General features: G+C 45.8%; 1 protein-coding gene across 1 annotated transcript in view; it reads left to right on the top strand.

Moving 5' to 3' along the window:
* THBS2 (thrombospondin 2) overlaps positions 1-21,978 on the top strand; it is a gene marked incomplete in the record, with an annotated part of 874,147 nt that overhangs the window by 389,810 nt on the left and 462,359 nt on the right. Inside the window, 1 exon segment of the mRNA XM_029594286.1 lies at positions 8,780-8,873. Within this exon segment, the coding sequence (XP_029450146.1) occupies positions 8,780-8,873 (94 nt within the window).

The raw sequence follows: 21,978 nt of genomic DNA, 5'->3' as shown, positions 1-21,978 counted from the left end.
CCTTAAAGGTGTTAAGGGGCCCTTAAGGGCCAGTTCTTTACGCAATCCACCCTGTAAGAATTCTAAAATTGAGGGGATATTCACCTTGAGAGGGTGAGAATCTCACTCAGTACACCAGGGCTTAAAAACTCTCCAAACCTAACATAGGCCAGAGATGTAGAAAATTTCCTGGCCCAGAGCAAAGTGGAAATCACAGCAGGTGAATAACCACGTCTCAACAATCTAGCCCTCTCAATGGCAAACTGTAAGACAAAATCAACCCGGATCATCATATATAATGGGCCCTGCCACAACAGATCCTTCCAAGGTGGTAGCCTGAGGGGACTGCCCACCAGCAGTATTCGCAGATTGGCATACCATGGCCTCCGGAGCAAATCCAGAGCAACCAAAAGAACAGTGTCAACTTGACTCACAATTTTCTGAATGATACTGCCTATTAGGAGCCAGGGTGGGAAGGAATAACGCTGGTTGCCCCTTGGCCACACCTGAATGAGAGTATCAATGCCCAGCACTTTCAGGTCCCATCTGTGACTGAAGAACCATAGAACTTTCACGTTGTTGGAGGTCGCCAACAAGACTAGGTATGGATGGCCTCAGCATTCCACAATGAGGTCTCCTGAGTCCAGTTTCCTCCTGCTAAGAAAGTCAGCTCTGACATTGTCTTTTTTAGCAATGTGAGAGTCAGATATGCCCAACAGATGTTGCTCCACCCATATCTCCTCCAACACCTGTTGACTCTTGGTTTCACCCTGATGACTGATGTAAACCACAATTGTCGCATTGTCTGACTTTATCTGGATCACCCAAGCCTCCAGACACTCAGTGAACTGCAAGCACATTAGATGAACCGCCCAAGATTCCAAGCAGTTGATGCTCCACTGCCACTCCTCAGCATTCCAGCGACCTTGTACCATCAACTCCTAACAGTGAGCCCCCCAATCCAGAAGGTATGCATCTGTTGTGAGCACTAACTAATCCGATGTCTCCAAGGAAACTCCCTTCCTGAGATGATCCTCCTGCAACCACCACTGCAACTTGGTGCTCACCTCTAATGGCAGGAGAAGGCTCACCATGTATTCCTGCAACTGCAGGCTCCAGCGGGAAAGCAACATGCGTTGAAGAGGTCGTATATGAGCTCTTTCCCAGGGAACTACTTCCAATGTGCCACCATCAAACCCAGGACCTATAAATAAGACCACACTGTCAGTGAGCAGCGCTTATCAAGGTGCAAACTTGAGCAATCAACTTTTTAATTCGACTTTCCTGCAGAAATAATCTGTCCTGCTTCATATCGAAGTGAGTGCCGAGATACTTTATCAACTGAGATGGCTGTAATTTGCTCTTGGCTAAGTTCACCACCCATTCTAGCTCTTATAGTAAGGAGACTATCTTGTGAGAAGCCCAGAGACTTTCCTCCACACACTTGACTCAAATGAAGCAGTCGTCCAGATATGTGTGCACCAGAATGCTTTCCTTGTGCAAGAACGCTGCTACCACCACTATGACCTTGGAGAAGGTCCTGGGTGCAGTGGTAATTCCAAAGGGCAAGGCCTGAAACTGGTAATGGTGACCCAGAATGGCAACTCATAGGAACTGTTGATGATCCCAGTGAATGGGAATATGCATATCCTTCAGATCCAGAGAAGTGAGGTATTGTCCTGATTGAACTGCCATTATGACAGAGCGTACAGTTTCCATTCAGAAATGAGTAACCCGCAAATGACAGTTGACTCCCTTGAGATCTGGGATGGGATTAAAGGGCCCCTCTTTCTTGGGTATGTCAAAATAGATGGAATAGTGGCCCGTATTTTGCTGCAATTTGGAAATAATCACGGCCTTTAGGGCTAACAGTCTTTTCAAAGCAGTGTCCAATCCTTCCCTCTTCTGAGGGGAGTTGCATGGAGATATCAGAAAGGCATCTGTAGGAATGCAAAGAAATTCTAGAGCATAACCATCCCAAATCACTTCCAGGAACCACTAGTCCGATGTAATTTGGACCCATCTCTAATAATAGCGAGATATACAGCTGCCATGTCCTGCACTAGCAAGTGAGTCCACTGACCTTTACCGAGAAGATCAAGAGGCTCCACTCCCAGAACCCACATCTTTCCCAGGCCTTCTGGGGCAAAAGAGCTGAGACCAACCGAAGGGACGAGATCTCTGAGAAGAAGCTCCCCTATAAGGACAAAATCACATGTAGTCACAAGAGTGGCCTCTTGCCTGAAAGGGCCGAGAAGCCGGCTTTTTATCCTTCAGAAAACGAGGGACCTGGGCTTCCCCCCATCCATTTGCCATCTTTTCCAACTCACTGCCAAACAAAAGAGAATCCTTGAAGGGCAGCTTAGTGAGATTGGACTTAGAAAACAGTGTTGACTGACCAATTATGCAGCCACAGCTGTCATCTAGATGCTGTTACAGAAGCAATCCTCTGGTGGCTATGCAAACCCAGTCACATCCCGTATCAGCCAAGAATGCAGCCCCCAGTTCTATCACCAAAACAGCTCTGCCAGAGTCTTGTGAAAGATGCAAAGTAGCTCGAGCCACCAAAGTACAACAAGAAGAAATCTGCAATTACATTGCCATTGCCTCAAAGGCTTGCTTAAAGATAGCTTCAATCCTCCTATCCTGAGCATCTTTTAGAGCTGCCCCTCTTTCTACTGGGATGGTGGTTCACTTAGTGACAGAACACACCAATGCATCCACTTTTGTGAAATGCAACTGCTCTCTGGCCTGCTGATCCAAAGGGTATTAGCCCGCCAAGGCATGCTCCCCTTTAAAGGTCGCCTCTGGTGCTCTCCATTCAAAGTCAACTCTTGAATAGCATCCAGGAATAGCATCCATGTTTCTTTCCAGGAAAGAAACATGAGGCTTTGTGTAGAGTGACCAATTTGGGATCCTTCTTCTACAGACTCGACGAGCCACTCCAGGCCACTTCAAGGGTCTTCAGAATCTGAGATATCAGACCTGGCAACTCATCTCTATGAAAGAAATGGAGAAGAGTTCTATGCAGCTCTAAATCCAGGGGACTCTCCCCTTCCTCAAGAGGGGAGCAACCCAAATCATCATCAGTAACATTTTGATCCACATCAGCTCAAAGATCGTCAGGAAGCATAGCACCATAGCATTTGCCCATGGTGGTAGACACAGGGGAACTTTGAGCATGTGATCCTGATGGCCTGAGAGCGAGTCTCCATTGAAGACAACTCAGCCAGTGGATCAACTGAAGAAGGGGACCCCCTTGTTTTGTTGCCTTTGGCCCCACTCCCCTCAGACTGAGGGGATGGACCTTCATCGGCAAAATCAGAAGGAAGCAAATCTCCTCGAGCTTCCAGGCAGTGTCAATACAGGCTTTTAGAAAGCTTCAGCTGTATCGCTCTTACATGGCATGCAGCACAAATGGCTAAGCGCCTTGACTTCTTTGGCCCCTTTGCCATGTTAGTATGCACTTGGCACACATGCAGCGACAGGATTGGGCACAATTATGCACTTAGCAATATGCACAAAATGCAGTGAAATACTTGCACAAAAACTGCATACCTACATGTGAGAAAAAACACACCCAGCAAAACACTTAACAGTTCGCACAAGAAGGCTCATAGGTGCGCCGTCACACACAAAAAACGCAAAAAGGGACTGCCATGGCCTACAACACGGCACGAGAAGGAAGTCTGAGAGAAGGGCCTAGAGAAAAGGCTGCTTAACTCGCCATAAGTTTGTCCAGCTAACTTTGCTAACCGGACTGTGTCTGAATATGGACCTCAGTTTGTCTATACTTCAAAAAGAAATCTAAATAGAGAGGATCTATTCAATTTATTCTTATTATATTACTATTTTAATTACAAATTATCAGGAACAACACCATCAGCATTTAATCCACCGCCTCTCACCACGCAATGGGCCGCAGGCAATTTCAGCAGTTTGTCAAGCACTGTGTAATCATTTGGTGTTGTTCCTTGTTTACTCATGACATTTTATTCAATCCACTTAAAAACTTTATTTTTTATTATTTTTTATCCCCAAACCAAAAAGACTATTGTTTGCTAAATCCTAAGATTTGTAAATTTATATTTCAATGCCACTATCGCCATGGATTTTGTTTTAATGTCATTGAATCCTAAGATTTATATACTTAGCCCCACTGTAGATTTTAATTCAAAACTGTCCCGACATGGGCTATGTTTCGACTGTTTCCAGTCTTCTTCAGGGGATGCCTTGTATCTCAAATTCAGTTTTGCCTTTCCAGTGCTCTAGTCATTCAATTTGACCTAGGAAACATGAACAACATTAAAATAAAAATTAAAAATCCTCACCAACCACATACCCACGTATCACCACACACTTCCCAATAAACATCACATAATCTTTATCCCGTTTCTCACCACAATTTCCTACCTTTAAACCATTTTCTACTGCTCACGAAATAAATTCTGCTAGATTTCCAATTAATGCAGTAATGGCGCCTCGGCATTCAAATTTGTATCTCTAGTTCATGCCAGGGTTTTTATACAACTACCCACCCGGAACTACTAGCTGTCAGTTTTGAATTAAAATCTACAGTGGGGCTAAGTATATAAATCTTAGGATTCAATGACATTAAAACAAAATCCATGGCGATAGTGGCATTGACAAACTGCTGAAATTGCCTGCGGCCCATTGCGTGGCGAGAGGCGTTGGATTAAACTATAGTTGCACTAATGCTGATGGTGTTGTTCCTGATAATTTGTAATTAAAATAGTAATATAATAAGAATAAATTGAATAGATCCTCTCTATTTAGATTAATTTAATTATATTGTGAGGATGTAGAGCTTCTGTGTGGTGATTTTATATCTATACTTCAAAAAGGCCATAATGCTTTTTAAACAGGATTTCCCTCAGGTTAAATATCCATGGGACCAATGTTGTATTGCTCAGGTAATATGGGAATTACTGTTGCAATTAGCAGTATAATTTTGAGTGGTCACTAGCTGGAAAATTGATATGAATTTAAAGATAAAATTACATCTAGTTTTGGAGGTTTTGATGGCCTACCATTTTGTAACACTGATTTTGATTTTCAGAATTCTTATTGTATTTAATGTGTTATATAATTTTTTTTAATATGCTTTGATTGTATTAAATCATAGATTATTTTCTCTGTTGTAATCCACTTTGGTCTCTTGTGGGAAAAAACAGAATATAAAAAGTAACTAAAAACAAAAGTTAATAAGTACTGGGGATGGGGGGGAGGCAGGACATGACTGGCATATAGCCCAGGGCCCTTAAACTAGAAGTACTGGGAGTTGCTAACACCCTAGAAGATGGGCAGGCCCGGCGCTACCAGGTGTGCATACGATGCAATTGCACAAGGCAGCAAACCCAGAGGGGCAGTGGAAGAAGCAGCCTACGAGGCCACCGGCAGACCTGTCCTACTGGTGGCTGAGAAGAGGAAGAGGCTGGTGGAAACAACCGGTAGATCGCATCCCACCAGTGGCCCAGAAGAAGAAAAGGCCTGTGAGGCCACCAGTAGACCCCATCTCACCGGCAGCCCAGAAGAAGAAGAGGTCCTTGAGGCTGCCGGTGGGCCCCCATCTCACCGGCAGCCTGGAAGAAGATAAGGCTTCCAAGGCCGATGGTGGATCCCATCCCACCAGCGGCCGAAGAAAGAAGAAGGAGCTCCTTCTCGGTGCTGGCACATGCTGTTCAAAACACATGCAGCTAGCACATTTTCTATTCTGATCTCGCAATGCACAACATCAGCATAGAGGAAGTGCTAGACTTACGTGGTTTGATTAGCGCATGGGCCAGCACATGAGGAGGAGCAGCAGAATGGCTCCCGCTGGTATATGTGTATGTATGAATGAATGAATGAATGAAAGCCTGACCTGAGGTTGTGGTTTGTGTGAATGGGAACCTATCTGGGGAGTGTGTGAATGAATGGGAACCTATCTGGTGTATGTGTATGGAACCTCTCTGGGATGTGTACGTGTGTATGAAGGGGAACCTATCTGAGGTTGTTTGTGTTTGTGAATGGGAGCCTGCTTGGGGGGGGGGGGGGGGGGGTGCATGTGAAGAAAATTTCGGCTGCCTCGCTAATCCATGCCTTACTCAGGATGACTGGAAAAAAAAGTTTTCAGATATGGAGAGTGGTGAATTTTCCATCCTTATTAGTTTTACTTATTGGATGTCTGAGTCTGCCATTTTGAAATAATTTTTGTTGTTTGGAAAATGTTTAAAATGTTGTATGACTCTTAATTATTGGATGTTATTATGTTCCTTAGATCATTGGAAATATGCTTTTTATAAGTATGGTTTTACTAATGTGATTGATTTATATTCCTTGATTTTATTGTTTGATGAATGATTTATGAGCACTGGTGATGTTTCGTTTCTCCATTGTTGCATTGCATACGGAGTTTGGCTTGTTGAAGTTTCTGTTTATAGTTTATAGTCTCTGAATTTATAGTTTATAGTCTCTGAATTTGGTGAGGGTGAGGCTGTGTTTTGTATGTTTAATTGAGGTGGGGTATTCTGTGTTAAAAAAAAAACGAGGAGGGGGGCAACACCATAATTGCTCACACAGGGGAGCAAAAATGCTAGCACCAGCCCTGAAGATGCGTGCATGAAAACTTGCAACTGGGTTTTAGTCTCTAAATTGAAAGAAAACTTATGATTAATGATTTGAAATAAATAAAAGTAAGAATACTACATTTTCTTAATTTATTTCAAAATTTTGGGGACAATAGTGGTTTCTTTTCAGTTAGTATCATATGACTTACAATAAGAACATAAGAACATGCCATACTGGGTCAGACTAAGGGTCCATCAAGCCCAGCATCCTGTTTCCAACAGTGGCCAATAGAGATGTGAATCGTGTCCTCGATCGTCTTAACGATCGATTTCGGCTGGGAGGGGGAGGGAATCATATTGTTGCCGTTTGGGTGTGTAAACTATCGTGAAAAATCGTTAAAATCGTGAGCCGGCACACTAAACCCCCCTAAAACCCACCCCGACCCTTTAAATTAAATCCCTCACCCTCCCGAACCCCCCCCCCAAATGCTTTAAATTACCTGGGGATCCGGCGGTGGTCCAGAACGGCGGCGGTCCGGAACGGCCCCCTCAATAGAATCGTGTTGTCTTCAGCCGGCGCCATTTTTCAAAATGGCCGCCACAAAATGGCGGCGGCCATAGACAAAAACGATTTGACGGAGGAGGTCGTTCCGGACCCCCACTGGACTTTTGGCAAGTCTTGTGGGGGTCAGGAGGCCCCCCCAAGCTGGCCAAAAGTTTCCTGGGAGTCCAGCGGGGTTCCGGGAGCGATTTCTTGCCGCGAATCGTTTTTGTACGGAAAATGGCGCCGGCAGGAGATCGAGTGCAGGAGGTCGTTCAGCGGCGGTCCGGAACCCCCGCTGAACGACCTCCTGCAGTCGATCTCCTGCCGGCGCCATTTTCCGTACGAAAACGATTCGCGGCAAGAAATCGCTCCCGGAACCCCGCTGGACTCCCAGGAAACTTTTGGCCAGCTTGGGGGGGCCTCCTGACCCCACAAGACTTGCCAAAAGTCCAGCGGGGGTCCGGAACGACCTCCTCCGTCGAATCGTTTTTGTCTATGGCCGCCGCCATTTTGCGGCGGCCATTTTGAAAAATGGCGCCGGCTGAAGACAACACGATTCTATTGAGGGGGCCATTCCGGACCGCCGCCGTTCTGGACCACCGCCGGATCCCCAGGTAATTTAAAGCATGGGGGGGGGGGGTTCGGGAGGGTGGGGGATTTAATTTAAAGGGTCGGGGGGGGGTTTTAGGGGGTTTTAGTGTGCCGGTTTTCCTGCCCTCCCCCTTCCCCCGATTTACGATTTTTTAACGATAAATCGGGGGAATTGGTATTGTATCGTGGCCCTAACGATTTTTTGACGATTTAAAATATATCGGACGATATTTTAAATCGTCAAAAAACGATTCACATCCCTACTACAAACCACCATGAGTGGCTAACATTCTAGATCAGTTGTGTACACAAAAATATGCAACAGTTTTATGCTCTATAATTGAAGGAAATACAAATTCAAATATTTCTTTCACATTTTAACAGCTGTTTTTACAGATATTTGATTACATTTTTCACATCAAAGTACAGTTTCACTAGAATTTCCACAGGCACATTGTTATGCAATTGAGAAGTATAATTAAAGTTCGGCCTGTACAATATACATGTACCTAACTTGATCTAATCGGGCCTGAACAGATGCTTCTGTAAATTAGTGCACAAGAAAGAAGCTCTATTAGTGGGAGGACAGTATTTGTTTGATAGGACACTGAGCAAATTCTAAAGGTTGATTGATCTGAGTATACCACCAACAATACAAGAGACACAAAATTACCTAATTACAGCCTTTATCTAACAAAGGCTAAAACCATCAAGAACAATCATTTAACAAGAAGGCAGATACAGACCCTAACATCCTTATCTTTTGATATTTGAAATCTTTAATAAAAAAAAAATGAATATGAAAACTTAAGGAAAAGATTTCATTTATTTATATAAGAAAAAGGTTTGCACTCAAATACATTCATGCATATATTGGTTTTAGAAAAAGTGGGACTTTTAAACATATTTATATATTGTATATTTTTGATGGTTCAGATAATCTCTTTAATTTGATATTATGTTTTGGGAAAGCGAACATTTTTGAATAAAATTGTTGATATACATATTATATTCATTGTCCGATACAAAAGTGTCATATAATTATATTCTTGCGTTTAATTAAATTAAATTCATTTTCAAATTTTTTCCTATACAGAATTCTAAAACAGTTTGCCATCAAATCACTTGTCCAGCAGTGCACTGTGTCAATCCATCGTTTACTGAAGGCGAGTGCTGTCCTTCTTGCCTCTGTAAGTACCTTCCACAAGGAAAAAATAATGTCCATTATTTAATGAAAAAAGGTGCAATGAAGTGCAGACAAAGAAAGTTAATGATAACCAGGATTTGAGAACCAGCTATGATATCTATAGAGGCTGTACTTCATATTATCTCTGTCGACACCAGTGGTTCTCAATTTTCCCACATAAATTCTACACTAATCACATTATTTGGACTCTGAGCCCTTCCCTTCCTGCCTTGTTTTATAAACTATAGTAATTTAACTAATTCAACCAATCTAACTAATCTTACCCACTAAAAAGAGTATGACATGTATAAATGTGCATTATAAAGAATACCAGCAGATTGCTGTTTTGATTTTGTTTACAAATTAGTGTGCTGGAATACATAATTGGTGTTTGGTGGGTTTGTTTTGTGATGTATAAATGTTAAACAACTGTACCTAAATATTTAAAAAAACAAAGGTTGACAGTTTTAATGTTCAATCTAGGCTTGCTTGAAAGAACTCACTTGCTAACATATGTCTGTACTTTGCTGATGGCCACTCAGAAATTGCTTTCAGTGTTCAATTGGCTTCTGTATTTGAATTTTATAGGAGTGAAATCAGGGAAGCAATTCTCACAAAGGTATGCAATTGTGAATGCTAGTAACATTTATCGCTGGTTTTGTGCCAGTGGGGTAGATAGCTTTCCCCTTCTCTGGTTTCACTTTCCTCAGTAGTGATGGTGCAAGTAGCTCCTCTCTTTTTTGACCAGTGGTATGCGATGAAATTTATAGCAGGGGATTCAGTCTCACCTTCCCCCCACCCTGAGTCACCACCAGCTGCCTTGCTAGTTCAGTTCCCTCTGCCCTCCCAAAACCCTCTCCCCCAAGTCTCCTGCAGTCTCACTCCCTCAACTCCCTTCTCCCTAAGTCACAGAAGATATTTGGAACCCATATGACATTAGACCCATTTTAACATGCATTGGGCATGGGCTTAGCCCTCAGAAAGGCATGAATAAGGAATTACAATATAGTGAACCTCCCATACCAAAATGGTGCTCAAGCAACAACAACCCTATTATGAAAAGGCAACACTGCAAATGTTACACCAGGCCCTAAACACCAAGACACCTCCTATTAGGTAAACAGAATATTTCAGGCTACCTAAAAATATATGTAAAATAAAAATACATGCATCTAAAAATATTGTACAAAAGCTTTTAAAACTACATAGATCCCTTCTTCAGATGTCAATTCAGAGACACTCACAAGACAGGCCCTACACTGTTTCAATAACTCACATACTATATTTTTTTATAATACTTAAACACAGTACAATAAAAGTTATCACAGCCTGCCGAGATTATCAGTTTATCCCAAGAAACAAATCTGCCATATCAAAACAACACTAACTCCCAGGACTCAGTTACCGCTATACTCAGCAAAGAGCAGCACTGCAAATACTAGAAAACTAATATACCTCCTATTAAAACAGAACAAGCCAGATTGCTATAGACCCCCTACTCTGAAACTACTCATTAGCAGAATCTTTCCCCTTGGTTGCACTGGAAGACTGACCAACAATAAACTGAAGAAGTATAAAAAACATCAATCATAATAGTAAAACTATACTAATAAAAGGAAAAAAAATATTTCAAGACAGATGATGAATAGAACATTCAATAATAAACCTCATGAAAATGTTTATAAATTTCCCAAAACATCAATGTAATATTGCAAAAGAACAGACAATTTCCAATAATGAAACTTATAAGAATTAAAATTCTCCTCCTCTCCAAACAAGGGAGTTTTTGATTCCCAGTCACCCTGAGATTGTCATAGATTGGTGGAAGGAGGACACACAAACTATCCTGTGTCACACACACACACATGCTCACATGATTTCATTCACACTCCCTCTCTTTCTGTCTCTCTCATACACACAAATGCTCCCACAGTGCACTCCGTCCCCGGCTCCCATACATATGCTCCCAAGTTCCTCTTCCCACCCAGTCCCCCACAGTCTTGCCCCCAGCCTCTTCTCCTCACCCAGACCCCCAGTTCCCCCTCTCCCCACTGACCTCCCCAAAGCAGTTATGCTCCCCAGTCTCCTCTCCCCACCCAGTCCTCCAGTCCCCAGCAGTCTTGTTCTGCAGCCCTTCCTCTGTCCCCCCAACTGCAGTCATGCTTCCCAACCCTATAGTCATGCTCCTCAGTTCCTCTCCCCATACCCCAGCAATCATGCTCCCCAGTCTCCTTTCCCCACCCAGATCCGCAAGTTCCCAGCAGTCATGCTCCCCAGACCCCTCATTACCCAGAACCCCCAGCCGCCATGTTCCTCAGTCCCCTCTCCTTGCCCAGTTCCCCAGTCCCCAGCAGTTTTGTTCTACAGTCCCTCTCCTCTTCCCCTTCCCCCAAGACCCCCAGTCATGTTCCCCCATTTCCTCTCCCAATCCCCCTACAGTTATGCTCCTCAGTCCCCTTTCCCCACCCAGACCCCCAGTAGGCATGTTCCCTAGCCCCCTCTCCTCAGACCTCTTCAGCACCCAGCAGTCATGCTCTCCAGCCCCCTCTCTCCCCAGCCCCCAATAGTCTTGCTTCCCAGCCCCTCCCCCTCCCATTTTCCAGTCATCTTATTCTCCAGCCTCCCCTCCCCTCCTTTCTTCTCTCACAGTCACTCATAGTTCACTTGAACTTTTTCTCAGCTCAGCTCAAACACCGGCACTGAGATCCTAAAAGAAACAGCTGCACAGAATTTACTTATCCTCCTACCACCTGCTTTTGGATCCACATGGGCATAGAAGCTAGCTCAAGTTTGAAGATGTCCTGTCCCACACATCCTGCAGGCCTGATTTTCACATGAGGTAGAAGGCAAGACCTTCTTTAAGCCAAAGCAAAGTCCTGCCTTCTACCTCATGCTCTTTGGTTGCTTCAATCAGTTCCTGAGCTGCCACATGCCTGCACCCAGTCCCTGCGATTCCTCCCACCCATGCGGCTCCTTACCTGCTCTGCCTGAACCTTCTTTTTATTGGCTCCCTCTGAAGTGCAGCTTGCAGGCAGCACAGGTTGCTGTTTCTATTGGCTGCAAGGACATGCAGTTGAAAAAAAAAAAGTCCAGGACTAGGGTTTCACTGAATCCCTTGAAGACCCAAACAGCACGCCGCTGTCTTTGACAAATGTGGAGGAAGTCAAATTCCTGTTTCTTCCTATTTCCTTTGACAGGCAGGGAATGGAGAATGGAGGCAGATAGCTATGATCAGCCCCCACATCTCACTTCAGTGGGTGGGATGGCTGAGTCACTGGACCCTGCTCAGTACCTCTTCCTTTCTCTAGTGGTAGGCTGGCAAGTGAGGAAGATGCCAACAAAAAACAAAACTTCACTGCTATCTATTTGAAACAACTCATATATATGATTACTCCCGGATGTTAGGAATCGGAGGAAAAATGACCTCAGCACCTCATGCTTGTCTAGACAGAACATTCAGGGGTAGATTTTTTAAAAAAGCGCGTTCGCGTACTTTTGTTTGCGCACCAGGCGCGCGTATCTTCTAAAATCCTGGATCGGCGCATGCCAGGCTGCCGATTTTGGGCAGCCGGCGCGCGCCGAGCCACGCAGCCTGTCTCCGTTCCCTCCGAGGCCGCTCCGAAATCGGAGCGGCCTTGGAGGGAACTTTCTTTCGCCCTCCCCTCCCCTCACCTTCCCCTCCCTTCCCCTACCTAACCCACCTATCTAAACCCCCCCCTACCTTTATCCATGGATTTACGCCTCCCGGAGGGAGACGTAAATCCACGCGCGCCAGCAGGTTGCTGGCGCGCCGAGACTCGACCCGGGGCGGTTCCGGAGGGCGTGGCCACGCCCCTGAAACGCCCCAGGCCGAAACCACGCCCTGGTCCCGCCCCTGAAACGCCGCGTCCCGCCCCCAAAATGCCGCGTCATCGGGTCCCGCCCCCGACACGCCCCCTTCCAAAAACCCCGGGACCTACGCGCGTCCCGGGGCTCTGCGCACGCCGGTAGCCTATGGAAAATAGGCGCGCTGGCGCGCAAGGCTTTTAAAATCCGCCCGTCAGCATTTAAGAGGTCATTTACAATCACGGGTCTTAAAAAACCTCCAGCCTCCAAATAACTTTTATTTAAATTGAAAAATAATTTTTAATGTTCTTTTTTATTTTTCTTAAGAACTATGCATTAAATTATAGCTGTGCTTGGAAACAAAATTCCTAGATGTATTTCTCCAAAAATCTTCCGGACCCCATAGTGAAATAAACTTATCTGACTGGTGCATTGAATTATGCTACTCATAAGCCAGTTATATATTGTATCCATTCATGAAATCAAGCCGACATCATCCGATGTTTCGTCGTGAGGCTGCATCAAGGCAGTTACTGTATGGATAAAAATATTAACATAGAGAGTTGAGATGCTCTCCCCGCTCCAAATAACTCCCCCCCCCCCTTCCTCCATACAAACAACAGTATAACTTTCTTTTGGTTAACAAAGGCCGCAGTTTATTTGTCACCTGAACCCAAGCCCGTCACTTTAATATACAATCATAAGAAACCCCCCCTTTGCCCCACTCCTCCAACACCAAGCACTCCCCACCACGCCCCAGTAGTAGGGCTAATCAGTGTCCATCTCTCATCTTATCCTGCCTCTTCCCAGCAAGGGTAAGCACGCGGCCTTGAGCATCAGCCCCCCTCTTGCTCATTAGCCATCTCGTATAGCAGTCCCCAAATTACACAAGATTCCCCCCCCTCCCCGAATGCCCCTTTACAGTAAATAAATAACACTTAACAAATTGGGCTCGGGTTTACCGCCACTAAACAAGGACAACGTCAGTTGCCCTTATTCCCCCCGACTGCGGCCCCTTTAGAATTTACTAATCCACTGCTCGAATCCCTCCTGCAAGGCATTATTGAACAAATCTTTGCCCACATCGAAAGGTGCACACTAGGGATGTGCAGAGCAAAATTTTATGTTCATATTTTTTATGTCCGAAAGGGGGTCCCACTTGCGGCCAATATGGACATAAAAAAAATCCAATGAGTTGGGTATATGTACATATGTGCAAAAAAAAAATTTAAACCCCCTCACCCTCCTTAATCCCCCCCCCAGACTTACCACAACTCCCTGGTGATGGAGCGAGGAGTGAGGACGTCATTTCTGCAATCCATGGCGAGAAGCATGTGACGTCGGTGGCACGTCGAGTGACGCTGCGTCACGTGATTCCCGGCTCGTTCGCGCCGGACGGCTCGTTCGGCCCAAAAAGAACTTTTGGCCAGCTTGGGGGGGCCTCCTGACCCCCTCAAGCTGGCCAAAAGTTCTTTTTGGGCCGAACGAGCCGTCCGGTGCGAACTTGCCGGGAATCACGTGGCGCCTCGTCACTCAGACGCGGCGTCAAGTGATTCCCGGCAAGTTCGCGCCGGACGGCTCGTTCGGCCCAAAAAGAACTTTTGGCCAGCTTGGGGGGGCCTCCTGACCCCCTCAAGCTGGCCAAAAGTTCTTTTTGGGCCGAACGAGCCGTCCGGCGCGAACGAGCCGGGAATCACGTGACGCCGACGTCACGTGATTCCCGGCAAGTTCGCGCCGGACGGCTCGTTCGGCCCAAAAAGAACTTTTGGCCAGCTTGGGGGGGCCTCCTGACCCCCCCAAGCTGGCCAAAAGTTCTTTTTGGGCCGAACGAGCCGTCCGGCGCGAACGAGCCGGGAATCACGTGACGCCGGCGTCACTCGACGTGCCGCCGACGTCACATGCTTCTCGCCAAGGATTGCAGAAATGGCGTCCTCACTCCTCGCTCCATCACCAGGGAGTTGTGGTAAGTCGGGGGGGGGGGGATTAAGGAGGGTGAGGGGGTTTATATTTTTATTTTGGCTCAACAATCGCGATTTCCCACATATCGAACATATCTATGATAAGTAAAAAAAAAATATGAGTTGCGTTTTACTAATGCGGTCAATCCGAATGCACACCCCTAGTGCACACCATAACTGAATATGCCTGCTAAAATGACCCAGGACCATTCGTGCCTCACCCAGAAACCCCTTTGTTGCAACACCCATTTACCAATCTGCCTGTTTAATTTTTTAACCCCCCTTTTCCATAAGGGATCACTTTTATCGCGCCACCGCACTATAATATCTGACCACCCCACCTGAGTATTGGGCATCCCATTTAATATGGATGCAAAATCCTTTCTTATCCTAGCAACTAACTCCCGGCACGAACAACTCCCGATATTGTTGCCCCCTAAATGAATAAGGAGAAGTTGCGGAAAACCCCACTCCCCGACCCGCTCCTGCAGGAAGGATAACAATTTGGACCATTTCATTCCCCGAATGCTGAACCACTTGATTGTCTATCCTCTGGTGTCCAATGTCAGATGCTGCCCATAAGGTCGCCCTCCGTTGAACCCAGTGAACAAAAGAATGGCCCACGACTCACGCACATTCCCGTATGCAAGGGACCCCCCACTATTCTGCAAGAGAAGAAAAAACCATGAAATCCAACAAGCTTCCTAACATACGAAAAGAATGCCTTTGATCTCCACCTAACTGTAGCTCTGATTGCTTGCTCCGGTAACCCCAATTCCGCCGCTGAGGTAGCCGCTCCTATGCGAAAGGAATGGGAAGTATAACGATTGGCATCCCATCCCAAACCTTGCACAATGCACTTCAAAATCATCGAAAATTGAAAAGCAGTCAACAGCATGCACCAAAAAAGAGCCGGGAACGGCAGGCTGTGCTTGCACATACTCCTGAAATCAGTGTAATCACGTGACCTCGTCTCCTTTGGTCCATCTTTTAACAATGTATGCAAAACTTAATTGCCCCGCTGTATACCCACACGTGACTGGCCCTAAGTCCCGTCCCCTGCACATTCCCCTTAGAGCTCGCTACCAACTCCCGCACTCTCATGGCCCCGAAAAATGCCAGGACGAACGCCGTTCTAAATAGCAATACTTCATACCTAGACCAGCAAACCATTCCCAACTGCCCAACTATCACTGTGAGATCCATGTACCGAATGAGCAGCCGTTTGTCAGTTGCCCAGTCTCTATCCCTACCCCAACCACCCAACATTCTTTTCACCACGAAGCTTAATACTGGGTTGCCCCAGTCCCTTAACTTCTGGAAGAAAGAGAAACCTGCAATCTGGGAACGCAACAATGCCAAGGAATACCCACTATCCCTGGCCCACAGGATAAATTGCGCCATGCCCACATCATCTACCGGGCCACCCCACCATCCTGCTGCTAGTAAATAGTGCATCACCACACCACATCCCCCTGCATACGACGCCCAAGTGGCTGGGGCCATGAATTTCCGAATCAACGTCCACGCTGCTGCAGGCCAAGTGTCCACAGATGCTCCAGAAAAGATTCTCCCACTGACTCTGTCTGTGGTGCCAACTCTCTGAAGACCTGCCACTTGAAACGAGAAAGATCATCCGCAATCAGATTTCTCGCTCCCGGAACATGCCTTGCCATTACATGAACATTCCATTTTAAACAGAGGAGAACTAGCTCACGCAGTAAAACAGATACCATGTTGCATTTGGCTGACTGTCTATTGATCATCTGAACAACTCCCAGGTTGTTGCACCAAACACCACCCGTTTATTTGCGAGCCTCTCACCCCAGAGAACCAATGCCACCACTATGGGAAACAGTTCAAAAAATGTTATGTTCTTAGTAAGGCCATCTGCCCCCCCAATAGTGGCCACAGCTCCGCACACCATTGACCCTGGAAATACACCCCAAAACTGCAAGCTCCTGCGGCATCCGAAAACAGCTCTAATGCATTATTTGTTACCTCTTCCTCCTGCATGATACAAACTCCGTTAAATGACTCAAAAAATGCTTCCCAAACTCCCAGCTTGTCCTTCATCTGTTGGGTTACTCTAATGAAATGATGACCCGCCCTAACCCCAACAGTGGTCAAAGACAACTACGTATAAAAGCCCGACCCATCGGAATCACCCGACAAGCGAAATTATGCGAACCAATTAATGACTGTATTTGACGCAATATCACTTTCTTAACTTATCCACTTTGTCAGAAGCCAAACGCGACACCATGGCCACAGAATCCAGCGCAATACCTAGGAAAGTGAGTTGCGTCACAGGACCCTCCATCTTATCATGAGCTATGGGCACCCCCAACCGACATGCCACTTTCAAAAAACCATCGAGCTGCATCTGACACGCACCAGACTGACTGGGCCCAACAAACAGAAAGTCATCCAAATAATGCAACATACTGTCACATTTGTTGTACTGCTCCAAAACCCATTGGAGAAAAGAACTAAACGCCTCAAAGAAGGTGCAAGATACCACGCATCCCATAGGCAAGCAATGGTCCACAAAATAATGCCCCTCAAAACGAAAGCCCAGCAAATGAAAGCTTGCCGGGTGAATAGGCAACAATTGAAAAGCCAATTCAATATTCGCTTTAGCCAAAAGTGCACCCCTGCTGGCCTTACGGATTAGCGCCACCACTGCATCAAAGGAAGCATATTGCAACGAACATACCCATTGAGGAATAAAGTCATTCACAGATGCGCCTTTTGGATAGATTAGATTTAAGATCAGACGGAACTTGCCCGGTGCCTTCTTTGGAATGACCGCTAGTGGCGACAAATACATTCGGTTAAATGGCAGACAGGTGGATGGTCCTGCTATCTGCCCCAACTGAATCTCCAATTCCAATTTATCCCTTGCAATGTCAGCATGAAGGGATGCCAACCGAGCATTCCTCCCACTGTCCCCCTTCCCAGGGCCTGTATATGGTATGGCAAAACCCCTTGGAATCCCATTTATAAGAAACACACAGCAGAACGATCCGGATAACACTGGAGCCACACTCCTTCAACACTATCGGGGACTCCACTTTGCTACATAATACTTCATTATTTACCCCCTCTAGGTGGGGGCACACCTTGACCCTGGGTACATTTAGTGGCCAGATGGGAGCCTCCGCAGGCAGAACAAGTGTGCCAGAACTTACAATCTTGGAAAAGGCAGGAAACTTTATTAAACCGCTTGCATATGTCCGATTCCCCGGCAGCAGCCTTAATCCCTGAGATGGGCTTGAGAGCTTGACTGACAGCTGGAAATGAACCCGACCCACTGCTGCTGTCGCCTGGAACCGACACACCCACCACACCCCCGCTACCGGATCCGACACCCTTGGTAGGATGCACCCCTTGTTCGTCATTTGTGTTAGCCACAAATGTATGTATTGGGAACCCCACGACATGAAATGGTTCCTGGCCATTTTGTCTCAGAACTTTTCATCATAGTTGAGCCAAGCCCAACCTTCATAGTCCTTAAAAGCCCCTAGAATACTATCTGCATAGGCAAGTAATGCACCGTACTGCGACGTATCGAAATGCCCAACAGCACTCGCCAATCTTAAGAAACCTCGGACCCAATTTACTATGTTCTTAGATATTTTGGGCCCCTCCTTCTTTCTCTTCTTCTTACCCTTTTTCTTTCCTTTCTTGCTCCGACGTCTACCTTCTAATAATCAGAATATGTTGACATAGTTCCTCTTGCGGATATGCCTCCTAAGGCATGTAGGAACAACCTCCCACAATTCTGACAATGACGCTACAGCAGAGTGCCCCACCTCATGCTTAGGCTCTTCCTCCAAAATCGATCGGTAAACCAGCCCTGATTCCGAAGAGCTTGAAGAACTGGACGATGAGCTGGAAGAAGAAGAATGGGGGGGAGCGGGATGCTTCCTTTTACCACTCTGCTTGGAACTTGATCGTGCCTGTCTTCCACCTTCTCTGACTATAGTCTGGATCTCAACCAGGGAGCACTGGATGGCCGGCACCATCTTTAAAAATGGCACGGGCCATCCAGTGCTCCTACCATGTGACAGGGGCTGGCCAATGGCATGGATACCCTGTCACATGGTAAGGGCAAAGGGCCATCGGCGCCATTTTTATTAGTGGCAGCCGATGGCCCGAGAGCAGGAGATCGCTCCCAGGACCCCCACTGGACCACCAGGTACCTGTAAAAAGTTTTTGGGGGGTCAGGAGGGTGGGGGAAGCTAAGGGATTAGTTTTAAAGGGTCGGGTGGTTTTTTTGTTTATCGGCTCGGGCACAGCAGATAAACAAAACCGCGATCGGGCCAGATGAAAAAGAAAAACCACGATGTGAATCGGAACCAGAATCAGAACCGATTCCGGTTCCGATTCACATCTCTAATCTCCTGTGCTATCTGTCTTTTTCATTTTGGGTGACTTATCATGGGAAATTTCCTCTTACCTTAAATCCAGCAAGGAGAACCTGCCCCTCCCCATGCCACCCCATCCTCAAGCACCATCAAAAGAACACACTTAGTAAGGCTCAGGCTCTCAGTAGGTAAAGAGCCCCAGTAGCTATCAGCCTCAAAGAAGCCATCCTTCCCAATATGCAAAAGAACCCCTGCGATAACCATCAACCTTCACCCTCCCAAAAGGCAGCAACTCTAATGGAAGCCATCAGCTTCCTACATCTCTATCCTCTCAAGGCAGATGTAATCTCTGAATCTCCTCCAACACTCCCCCCCCCCAATATTAGAAGTCCCTCTCATGATACCCCCACCCACCCCTCTAGAATCAAAGTCTATCATTCAGAGCATTTGGTTGTTCAAAAGTAGGAGGACTGATACATCTCTCTTTTGCCTGCACTGCTGCAACCACCGAATGATGCCACTAGGGGCGCTTCATCTTTTGGCATGAAACATCCCTAACATTGTTATTTGATGGCTGCAGCAGTGCAGACAGGAGGGCTCTGGCATCTCTCCCGTTCATGATGAACCAGACCTTTTGGAATGGTAAGCCCTGACTGGAGGGGTGCATGGTAGCTTCATGTAGGAGAAGTATTCTTGATGAGACGGTTTGAGGGGGCTAAGAAAGCCTCTCTGCCTCGGATGGTGAGTGGTGGGGGCTTATGGCTATTGGGGACTGCTGCCTATCAAGCGTAGAGGCTGATACTTATGGAGGGCATTAATTGCCTATTGATGGGACTGATTGCTACTGGGGGGGGGGGGGGGGGGTTTGGCCTATCTGGAAGACCTGATGGCTGCCATCAAAAAGGTAATGGTACTTGGGGAGAGTTGGGGAAGCAGCAGGAGGATTTTACACCACAGTACTTCCATTAAAAGAAATTAATAACTGGTCCGAGGCAGGTATTAACTCTTTGTCATTATTGGGTCCACAATAAATAGTGGGCACGGTAAAGCCTTGCTTGCGTTTGGCCCTCCATTGTGCACATTTGTGTACTTGTTAATTTTAGTATGCACATGTTAACATGTTGGGGTTCTATTTTAATGTGTACATAAGGCCCCAAAAAATGGATTTGGAACAAGGCAGGCTTGGAGGCATGGAATGCATTATTAGGCTCATTACAATATGAATGAACTTCATTATGCCTTTTCAAACATCCAAAGTTGCATCAGTCTCTTGTGGAAAAAGGACAGGGCACCACAGGATGCATGTATGAGACAGATTTCAGCACAAATTAAGGCAAGGAACCAAAAGTAGTTGTCCACATCAATCAGAAACCTTCCTCATTCGCATATTCTCTTCAACTCTTTTATGAACCAACTCTATAGAGCTCAATGGAGAAAATCTCAGCACATACACACACGCATTAAGCCTCTTATTACAGTGAAAAAAATGTGAATGATTTACCAGGCAGCTATATAAGAGGAATTGCTTGCATGTAAGACCTGCATGTGTCAAATGTAAAATTCCCCATTTTTTCCCCAACCACACATTCTTTATTCTCTATCCATTGCTGACAGCTCTTCTATCCATGAAGACACAACACTCATAGGAACCTGGAGAAGCATAGAAACCTAGAGGTTAATATAGAAAAACTGATGAACAAATAAGGTATCCATGTAATTTTACATTGTTATCTTTAACCAAATTTTCACTTGCACCTAACTGGCTAGTTTATATCTGAAAATTGTCTTAAATTTAGCCAAACAAAATATCTCTTGCTAGATTTAGGTCAGCTTCTTTGAGACTGGAAATGCCTGGTTAAATTTAGTTGATTAGTGCTGAAATTGTGCACTGATTAGATAAATACAAATTCTACCCAGAAACATTTTCAAAGCTACTTCATTTTGCACCTCTAAATTTGCATATCTTGTGATTTTAGGGGATAAATTTAGCCAAGCAGAAACTGGGGTGAAGGTGCTTTTTTCTCTTCCATCTCTACTGGGAAGCTATTCTATTCATCGCCATCCTTTTCATAAATAAATATTTTCTGACTTTGCTCCTGATTCTATCCTCAGAGCATTTTTTTTTCTGAAAAAGGTTTGCTTCTTGTGCCTGATTTATACTTTTGAGTTATTAGAAAGTCTCTATCATATATCCTCATGCCTCCATTCTTAGAGAGTATACATATCTATGTTTAAGCCTTATCTCACATAGATTTTGGTGAACATTGCACCATTTTGGTAGACTTTTTCTAGACCACCTCCACCCTGTTTATATTTTTCTGAGTTATGGCCTTCAGGGTTGGATACATTGGCCGGACCCTGTCACATGGTATGGCCAATGGACAGCCCGCGCCATTCATCCATTGCCCCTATCATGTGACACAGGTCTGCCAGTGGCAACAGTAGCCCCTGTCACATGGTAAGGGCTAAAAGCCACCGCGTCAGGGATCGCTCACTGGACCACCAGAGGTTTTCGTGAGTCTTGGGGGGATTGGAAGTGTGGAGGGGTTATTTTATTTAAATTTGGGGGGGGGTGGCATAAGGGATGGGGGAGCGACAGCATGTGGTCCCCACCCCTGGAGATAAGATTCGGAGCTGCGACCGGGGGTGGGGTGGTGTCGGCATGATCCGGGGGGGGGGGGGGGGGGGTGGGAGGGAGGCAGTGCAAGGCAGAAGGTGCCTAGGGTATCTAATCCCCTTGCACCTGCCCTGGATAGAGGTCTACAAAATCATGAAAGGACTTGAACATGTTAATGTAAATTGGTTATTTACTCTCTCAGATAATAGAAGGACTAGGGGGCATGCCATAAAGTTAGCAAATAGCTAATTTAAAACAAATCAAAGTCTTTTTCACTCAGCACATAGTTAAGCTCTGGAATTCAATGCCAGAGGATGAGGTTACGGCAGTTAGTGT

The sequence above is a fragment of the Rhinatrema bivittatum genome, chromosome 3 (genome assembly GCF_901001135.1).
Source record: "Rhinatrema bivittatum chromosome 3, aRhiBiv1.1, whole genome shotgun sequence".
In the NCBI taxonomy this organism is placed as follows: domain Eukaryota; kingdom Metazoa; phylum Chordata; class Amphibia; order Gymnophiona; family Rhinatrematidae; genus Rhinatrema; species Rhinatrema bivittatum.
The sequence above is the reverse complement of the archived record's forward strand: the minus strand, read 5'-3'. Positions and strand labels throughout refer to the sequence as shown.